Below are 9,710 nucleotides of genomic sequence, written 5' to 3' on the forward strand. Positions count from 1 at the left end.
AAGCATTAGTTTGGAAGAGTAAGAACTCTGCAGCTTCACTAAGCGAGAACTACAAAATATAAACAGGTTTTAGAAGCAGCTGGCTGCTTTAGGTTAGCGCTAGCAAGCTTTTACAAGCAGCCTCTGCACGTAAAGCCATCTTAATGCCACTGTCAACAGCAGGCAACAAGGAGTCGACAGCCATCAGAACAGAAATTTTAAGTCACCAAACCATTACATAAACAAGCTGTGAAGTTATTCATTCCACCACGGGCATTAGTTAGTCTTATTTGCTGGGATACTAGGGACAGAAACTGTCTGTTACCAAGCATTTCTTATTCCTCTCCCAAACATTTAAAAAAAAAAAAAAAAAAAAAAATCACATTCTCCCCCCCACACACACTCCTTTGCTCCTCACGTGCCAACTGCAAGGAATAAGACCTAAAGAAAGCCCTTAATAAATCAGTTTAAAGAGAGACTGCCTATCACATGGAATGACAACATGGTATTTTTCAGTCAAAATAATCAAGCTACCTCATGAATTTTGCATCAGAGCCTATCACAAAACCCAGGAGAAAATTATAAAAATAATTACGTGCAAATAATTATGTTAAATACGCTTTTCCATCATTAATTATCTCACAACCCTGGGATGACAACCAGCACTATTTTGTATCTAGTGATCAGGTATCCAGTCTTGCTCTTCTTGCAGAGAGAGGCACTTCAGTGTGATATTTGGATCATGCAAGCTACTGACTTATGGCTGTCAGCACCAGCATTGTACCACACTTCATCTTCAGACACCTGTATGTTGCATTGATGAGCAGCTACATTGCTCATAAACTCTAAGCTTATTCCCATAAGCACCTAGATGGTGTACTTCACTGAGAAACCCATCCCTGTGCAGTTTCATTGAACTGAAACGTCACTTGTTCTTTGACTTTTATTAAGTTCAATTCTGTTGACCAAATGAGCTTCCCTAAAGTAAGCAGGGTTATAAAATATCAGGATGATTCTATCTTTAGGTGCTCAATAGAAACAAATACTTATTCAACTAGAAAACTTTAAAAATGACTTCAGATACAAAAGCGTAACAATTATACTGCGCGATACATCTTTATATATCACTAAGCCCATGAAATTGAAAAGTTTTTGCACCATCAAGAACAGCCACAAGTCCTGAACCTCCATTCTTTATGCATCCTTGATCAGAGTAAACTGAAACTTGGGAATGCTTGGGATTCAAAATACCCTGAGCACATACTAGTGCAACACCACAAAGCGTACATAACCCATCGGAAGAGAGGGGGAGGAAAAAAAAATAGCAAGAATCAGACGGTGCTTTATTATACAAGCATGAAAGTAAGTTCCTTTGGAAAATAACTTCTTGGGTGGACTTCTGGACCAGTGAGGTAGCCCAATGGGAGAGGGGAAAAAAAAGTGGAAGTGGAACTTGGTCCCCACGCGTGACACCTGCCAGATGGTCCCTCGCACCTGCCCGCGCCCCGGCGTGGCCTTGGCTGCGCGGCGGCCCGGCAGGCGGCCCCCGAGCGGCTGGGGGGCCCGGCCCCCGCCCGAGCGGGCCGTAAAGTGCTGCAGCAGAACACGATCCAGACAAAAGCAATGTAAACAGGTGACTGATATCGGTCTCTCTGTCCGCGCCGCGGCCAAGGCGAGGCGCCGGCCTCGCCCCCTCCCGCCGCGGGCTCAGGACGGCGCCACGGGGAAGCGGCGCACCCGCACCACGGGAGACAGGTCCACGCCGAGGATCCGCTGCGCCTGGCGCCGCGCCGCCGTCAGGCTCCGCCGGCTCCAGACGCTGCCCCGCACCCGGATGCTGGGGAAGCTGGTGAGGCGGGGGGTGGCCGCCTCCCAGATCTCCTCCAGCGACTTGCCCCCGAACGGCTCCCAGGCGGGCCCCTCCGCCGGGCTGCCCCGGCCGCTGTCCGCATCCTCGCCCGGCGACCCCGGCGACCCCAGCGCCGCCGCCGTCTCCGCCGCCACCCCCTCGCCGCGGGGGCCGTCGGCCGCCGGTGCCGCTGGCCGCTGCCTCCCCCGTCCCCTCCTGCGGCGCCGCCGCCGCCTCCGCCGCTTGGCGCTGTCCCCCGCCGCCGCGGCCCGGCGCTTGGCGCCGGCGGCCGGGAAGCGCCGCTTGCCGGCCCGGCGGCGGGGCCACCCCGCCGAAGGCGGCGGCGGGTCCGGGACGACGGCGCGGCAGGAGGCGTATCCGTAGACGTCCTTGCTGCGGAGGATGACCGGGGAGAACTCGTGCTTGAGGCTGCAGAGGAAGTTCCACAGCTCCGAGTCGGAGCTCATGAACTCCGTGGACTTGGGCATGAAGAGCTTGAGGGCGTCGCCCAGCGCCTTGGTGCCGGCGAACGAGACCCGCGAGCGCGAGTACACAACTTTCTCCGCCTCCCCTTCCAGCCCCCAGGCGGCGGCCGCCGCTCCGCCGCCGACTGCCCCCGCCGCCGCCCGGGCTTCCGCCGCCGCCGCGCTCCCCGCCTCTTGGTTCATCTCGCCGGCTCCTCTCTCCAGCGCCGCCTGCTTCCTACTGCGGGTCATGGAGACGGAACGGCGGGCCTGAGGGGGTAGAGACGCGCGGTAGGGACGCGGGGCGCACACGCCGACGAGAGGCGCCGGCCGCGGCTCGGCCGCCCGCGGGCGTCCGCCACCTCACCGCACCCAGCCGCCGGCGCGCCGACCGCGGAGCGACGATCGATATCCTGCCGCCCCGCACAAAATGGCGCTTTAAAGTCCCAGGCGGGGACTGCGCGCCGGCCCGCCCTCCCTCCGCGCCTGGCGGTTGGCCCGTTTGAAACACGTCGCGCGGCCAAGCCCCGCCCCCGCGCGCTGGAGGCGGCCGTTGGGAGGGCGGCGGGTGCCCCGCGGGGCGCTGAGGCGAGGGCGGCGAGGGCGGCGAGGGACCCGCCCGGTCTTCCTGCCCCGGGGCGGCGGGACGGGACAGGCCCAGCTGGGGTGACCAGCAGGACCCGCGGACACCAATGGGGAACCCTAGAACGCCACCGAGCCCCGTTTGCCTCCACCTCCAGTAGGACGTCCCAGTTCGTGGCCACTTCCCTCAGGACGGGCGTGCGGCTCCCCCGCGTCGGGCCTGGCGCGAGCGCTGTGCCGTGTGCCCGCGGCGCGCCGCGCTGCGAGGGTGAGGTTCTTCTACAACAAAGCAACCAATGCCACCTACCCGGACTTGTGCAGAGCATTTGACACCGTCCCACACAACATCCTTGTCTCTAAACTGGAGAGACGTGGATTTGAGGGATGGACCACTCAGTGGGTAAGGAACTGGCTGGATGGTCACACTCAAAGAGTTGCGGACAACAGCTCAATGTCAAAGCTGAGACCAGTGACGAGTGGCGTTCCTCAGGGGTCGGTATTGGGACCGACGTTGTTTAACCTCTTTGTCAGCGACACGGACAGTGGGGCTAAGTGCACCCTCAACAAGTTTGCCAATGACACCAAGCTGTGTGGTGCGGTCGACATGCTGGAGGGAGGAGATGGAGATGCCATCCAGAGGGACCTTGACAGGCTTGAGAGGTGGGCCTGTGCAAACCTCATGAAGTTCAACGAGGCCAAGTGCAAGGTCTTGCACATGCGTTGAGGCAATCCCAAGCACAAATACAGGCTGGGTGTAGAGTGGATTGAGAGCAGCCCTGAGGAGAAAGACTTAGAGGAGGTGTTAGTTGATGAGAAGCTTAACAGGACTCCTCAATGCATGCTTGCTGCCCAGCAAGCCAACCATGTCTTGGGCTGCATCAAAAGAAGCATGGCTAGTAGGTTAAGGGAGTCATGTTGAGTCATGTGGGGTCATGTTGAGCTTCTCATCATGAGCATGTCAACTGCACCACACAGCTTGATGTCATCAGCAAACTCTCTGAGGGTGTGCTCAGTGCCGCTGTCCACGTTGCTGACAAAGATGTTAAACAGCACCGGTCACAATACCGACCCCTGAGGAACACCACTTGTCACAGGTCTCGGCTTTGACATTGAGTCGTTGACTGCAACTCTTGGAGTGTGACCATCCAGCCAATTCCTTACCCACTGACTGGTCCATCCATTAAATCCACACGTTTCTCCAATTTAGAGACAAGGGTGTTGTGTGGGACAGTGTCAGATGCTTTGCACAAATCCAGGTGGCCTGATGTTGAATGTCAGCCTCTGCACTGGCTGATATATCAGTTACATGTAAGCAACACATGCCTTCAAAATCAAAGCAGCATTTATGGTGTCAAAGAGGGAAATAGTCCACCAGCAATCAATTTTGTAACGTTCATTGGCATGCAGCCATTACCTGCTCAGAACAAATATCAATGAGAAACATTAATATCGAAATCACTTAGCATAGTATAATTCTGTAATAACAGCTACCTGGCTTGGCACACCAATGAAACACATTGTCAAGCGATCTGCAGCTGTTAATCTTCCCTTAATGCAAAAGGCAGATGAGTTAGTTACAGTAGAGGCTAAACAAATCAAAGTATTTACATGTTGATCTTGTGGAAATCTGTCCAGGGCATGTGCTTGTAGTACAAGATTACGAAGAACAGCGAACCAACCTGTGATAGGGGAGGAAAACAAGAGGGTCATCATCTTCCAGCAATAAATGAGCATTATTCCAGCTCCTTCAGCTAATATTACTCCAAGTTTGATAACATGATATGGTGTAATTGCCCACATATTTTAGAGAGCTATGGCACGTGCGTTTTCAGATTGAACTTCAATTCAATGTTGGGTTCGCAACACCAACAGCACCATGCCAGTGCTGTCTCCTTTAGATAAGGAACAGGTATTTGTTGGAGATACCTGAAATACGAGAACTCAAAAGTGATATCAACAAAGGATGTAAAATAAGAGAAATTAAAGTACAAAACCATATAGCATTCTCAGGGATTATTATATGAATCTTCACATCTAGACTAACAGGTCACGGTCCTGCCCTGTGAGCTGACAGTATAAATAATTCTATTTCCCCTACAGTTAATATTTTGAGAGAGATACAGTCTGAGATACCAAGGGCAATTCAGTTACAACACAGCCAACTCAGGGGATCTCCTGATTCTGGAATGATGATTCAAAATGTGCAATCACTCACCTTTGTAAGATGAGGCTCTCAACCTCAAGAAGTTTCTTTAGGCAGCACCTTGAGCTAAGGGGAGAGTTCCCAGCTGCAGACCCACTACTCCAAGCTCGCAAAATCCCTGTCAGTATGCCTTCCCCATTCTTTTGCTGATAGATCTCCAAAAATTCCCTTAACTCTTTCAGAATGTAAGTACGTGTGATTTGCACTACCCCATCCGCTTATTCCTGCTGCCCTACCATTATCAGGCATTTCTCCAGCCTGTCAACACTGAAATATTCACAGCATCATTGCAATTTGCTTCACATCCCAACAAAGCATCTCCTGAATTAAGTGGAAAAAACTGTCTTTGCGTTGGTCGAGCCCTTTGTGAGAGTCACCAGTGCCATTTCTGCCTACATGGTACTGCTACGCTTGCAGCTTTATAGCACAATTTTGTCAGCTGTTGTGAAATCCCATGTCCCCCTAGATGGTGCTTTCCGATACTTCAGAGATTGCTGTGACAGGGAGAGTGTCTTGCTAGGTTCCTGGATTGTTTCAATTAAACCAGAGCTCTTTCCAGCACCCCACACAGCAAGGTGTCAGCAAGGGCAGAGGTGGTTTAACCTTCTCTACAAATTGTACTCAGAGTTTGATTAGACTCCTAACTAATTAATTTGTCTCAACATTGGTAAAGGGTAAGGAATTACATTTTTCTTCATAGACAGTCTTTGTTCTGTAATTAATCTTTCAATTTAAAATAGGGAAATCTTTTATTCTCAGCTTATCAAGAACCTAAATTGGAATGTCTTGAAAGCCAGTCAATAAGAGGCAGAAATTATGCGTAAGAAATTATTCCTTACTGCCAGTAGAAAGAAAGGAATTTTCTTCACAGTGTAATTCAGCTTGTGTTCCTGGGAGGCCCAAGAATATCAATGCAAATAACCATCTAAAGTGGATATTAACAAAGCTATTTTAAATCTTCATGAGGACAGCCTTGAGGTGCAGCCATATTCTAAACCAGCTCTATAAATGACCCATTTTTTTAAAAAAAGCCTTTCCCAAAACAATGGTGTCAGTGCCGTTTTTAATGAGATTCATTTCACAGCACACTTTAAAGCACAGTTGTGCAGCAGACCAATCTATGTGAGGGAGGTGTCTTATAACACAGAGGATAAGAGCTTGGAGCTGGAAGCGTTAGGGCCAGGCACCTCTGGATCCAGCTGTGCTGCAATTGTCACCCTCTGGCGTGTGACTGCCCGGCCGCAGTCACGGGGTGACCACGGCTGAGCAAGAGGCTCATCACCTGCTGGACCACAGGAGCAGGTGGGAGCTCCCGCTGCCAGATTCAGCAGCTCGGCTGAGAAGTGGGCCCTCATTAAACTGCAGAAACCCAGTTGCTTATAATCATCGGCCATAACCTTTTTTCTGAAATTACAGACATTTCTGGCATCTGACTCGAAAATCATTGAGACAGAGATGGGAACTTTTCAGCAAGCAGTAAATGAGTCACTGTAGCTAGAACTGAGAAGACATATTGGTACATTTCTGTGTTAATCAGTATTTATTAATTATTTTGACTTTTTTGCTTCCAATATGGACAATACCACTTTAAGGCACAGGATGTAATCTCCGTTTTACAACTTCATTATGAGTTTTCTGCAGTGTAACACTCTCCTTTTAATACCTTACAAAGTCATCTCAAGAAAATCCATGGTAATTGGCTATCTTTCCGTAATTTACAATACCTCAGTACAGTAATAACGATGATAATAAAATTAATAATCTTTTTGGAAGTGCATAGCTCTTCATTTTAATCATACTATTGTTATAAGCATTAATTATCACTCACAGCACTCCAGAGTTATGTAAGTAAATATTGCCTTTCTTTAACAGATTAATAAAACGAAGTGGATTAAAATGGCTTGACTAAGATGTATAGACTCACTGGCTTAATTTTCTGTAGATTTTAATTTCTAACAAACATTATAGTAAAAACACAGTGAATGTCTACATTGGAAGAGAGGAGAGGAGAGGAGAGGAGAGGAGAGGAGAGGAGAGGAGAGGAGAGGAGAGGAGAGGAGAGGAGAGGATAATCTGTAATCTTTGTTCCCAATTGTTTGTTAGAGTTTTTTTTTCTTTATAGGATTCTTGAGAAGAGGGAGCAAAGTACCAATTGACAAATTACTGCAGGAACACTTCGTTTTCTTAAATAATTCCTGTCTGGTAGCAAAAAAACCACTGGTAACTGCTAAAATGTTATCTGTACATATGATCGCATTGAGTCTTGAATCCGGCTAATAAACCTTAAAATCATGGATATTAAGTCATACCATTTCTGCTGCTGGTGATTTTCCTCCAGCATACTCATGCTTTTCTACCCAGATTAGCAAGGAAAGTCTTACTGTCCAACACCTTTAAAGATAACCACTCTTTTCTAATATCTTTGCCTCCACTGTTGAGAGGTTGCATTAACTGGCAGCCTGCTTCGGTTAGTTTGCTTTGAAATGTCTTTAGCAAACTTTCAGGAAAGTTTGTGTGACAGTGCAAGCATGACTCCACATCTATCCACAACTAAACCTCAGATGTTACCCAACAGTCAGCCGGTTCTTGGATCTGAGAAGTGCCCAGACACGCACTGGCAAAAATCCTGAAAATACTTTCAAAAAGAGACAAAAGCAAATAAATTACAATAATGATGTCTCAATCAGTTATTAAATTTTAAAAAATAAAAATAATAATTTAAAAAATACTTTGTGTAGGAATCACAGCTGCAGTCAAGAAGGGAAATAAGAGGGAAATAAGGTGTTAGGAATCACTATGGAAGCGGTAGAAAGCAAAACAGAAGACAGCATTCTGCTGAATACAAGTCCATTGTGACTCCACAAATCTGGAATACCGTGCATTTCTAGTCTTACCATCTCTAAAAGGATACAGTAATGATGCAAAGAAGGGCAACTAAGATAAGCAGAAATATGGAACAGCTTCTCTGTGAAAAGAGATTAAATAGGCTAAGACTCTTCAGCTTGAAAAACATGGCTGAGGAAGAATATGATAAAGGTTTATAAAACTTAGACAGTATGAAGAAGACAGATAAGAAATTACTATGTCTTAGTTTTCATAATCCAAGAATGCCATAGAAACACAAGAAAACATAAAGCAGAAAATTTTAAATTACAAAATAAATGTACTTTTTTTCCCAGATGACTCATAATTACTCGGTGGAGTTCATTTTCCAACAAAGTTGTGGGTCCCCAAAATGGAAAAATGTATCCCAGCACTGAATTTAAAGGTAAGCTTATTGAGAAGTTGTTGCAGGCATTACAGAGCACACCATTCAGAATGATTATACATGAATGGAAGAAAAAAAAAATCCATCTAGGGCTGTTGAGCATGAAAACCAAGTCTAGCACCTGGGGCTGAGAAAGTCTGTAAGCCAGGGGCTAGGAGAGGAAGGAAGAATACATCAGGGGAGGCATCCCTCCATATTTGCACCATTCTTACACTCACCCCTAACCTTCTTCTGGCCTCATCAGACAACGACGCTGGACTAGGTGGATCCTGGAACTGGCCATTGTGTCTGGTTCTCCTCTACAGACCTGCTAGACCACAAACGAGGGCAACGACGTGAATGAAATGTACTGTTTCTTTCCCAGAGCTGTACTGCTGCAACAGCTTGCAACAGTTCAAACAACACATTATAGAGCAAAAAAGCAATGAAGCATTGGGAGAGGAAGAAATGCAGAGGTGACAGAGTCCATTGGCAGCCAAATGCAGGCAGAAGCCCTGCAAGGCTGGAGCCTGAGGTGAAGTGTATTCCTCTGGCTCTGGTTATTGCATGCTTATCTTCCATTTTGTTCATAGCCTCGATAAACCCTCTTCCAAAATGGTGGCTTGACTATGTGCAGAGAGGAAGGAAGGATCTTTTTTTAAAAAAAATAAGCCTTTTATTTTAATAGCATTCATTGACAAAAAAGTTTGGAGGAGGAAAAAAATCTCTAACATATTTTAGCAGAAGGCTTTGATACATTCAAAAAAACCCTGAAGCAACAGTAAAAATAAAAATACACAAAGAAGCATGCTTTGTGATACAGAAAGCACTCCTATAAGATAGTTCAGCTGAAGCTGTCTAACATTTGTTTCCACATTCTGGGAAGTAACCTGTGTGTGATGCACATAACAATCCAAACTGTGTATCACTTATATCATCATTGTCCTCTTATTAATAAATGCTGAAAATAGCTGTACTGGTGGTCATAACAGTCTTGAGGGCTGATAATCATTTGTTAGACTAATACTTTAAGAAGTCCTTGGTTTATATATCCAAAGTGATTTGTATTTTTTTTGCTAATTCTGTTTTTATTTAATCTTGTTTTTTCTCTTATTCACTTCAGTTCACATAAGTCATCTGCATAACCAACCATACTGGCTTTGACTATATTTTACTTCCAAATCTTCTGTCTTTTCCGCCTCTGAAGTAGTTCACCCAATGTTAACTTTACTGTCGACAACGTAGGAGTACTTTAACCACTGTGCCATCTTTGGAAAGCCAGTTAGGAGTGAGAGACATGGTGGTAGCCACACTGTATTGTCTTCACCAGTTAAGCTGGCAGGGAAATCGAATGGAAGGAAGTAGTACAGATAAAGCACGCAGGTT

General features: G+C 47.0%; 1 protein-coding gene across 1 annotated transcript; it reads right to left on the reverse strand.

Moving 5' to 3' along the window:
- Nucleotides 1-947: 947 nt before the first annotated feature.
- Nucleotides 948-2,687, reverse strand: CCDC71L (coiled-coil domain containing 71 like). The gene is made up of 2 exons (XM_065653172.1): nucleotides 2,660-2,687; nucleotides 948-2,562 (listed from the first exon to the last, which is right to left on the reverse strand). Exon 2 carries the CDS (start codon nucleotides 2,542-2,544, stop codon nucleotides 1,687-1,689), a length of 858 nt encoding a protein of 285 aa, XP_065509244.1. The 5' UTR covers nucleotides 2,545-2,562; nucleotides 2,660-2,687; the 3' UTR covers nucleotides 948-1,686.
- Between the last annotated feature and the right edge of the window lie 7,023 nt (nucleotides 2,688-9,710).

The sequence above is a fragment of the Caloenas nicobarica genome, chromosome 1 (assembly GCF_036013445.1).
Source record: "Caloenas nicobarica isolate bCalNic1 chromosome 1, bCalNic1.hap1, whole genome shotgun sequence".
Lineage (NCBI taxonomy): Eukaryota > Metazoa > Chordata > Aves > Columbiformes > Columbidae > Caloenas > Caloenas nicobarica.

What these genes read in the sequence shown, in the direction of transcription:
- CCDC71L (XM_065653172.1), bottom strand. Translation starts at nt 2,544, where the DNA reads ATGACCCGCAGTAGGAAGCAGGCGGCGCTGGAGAGAGGAGCCGGCGAG.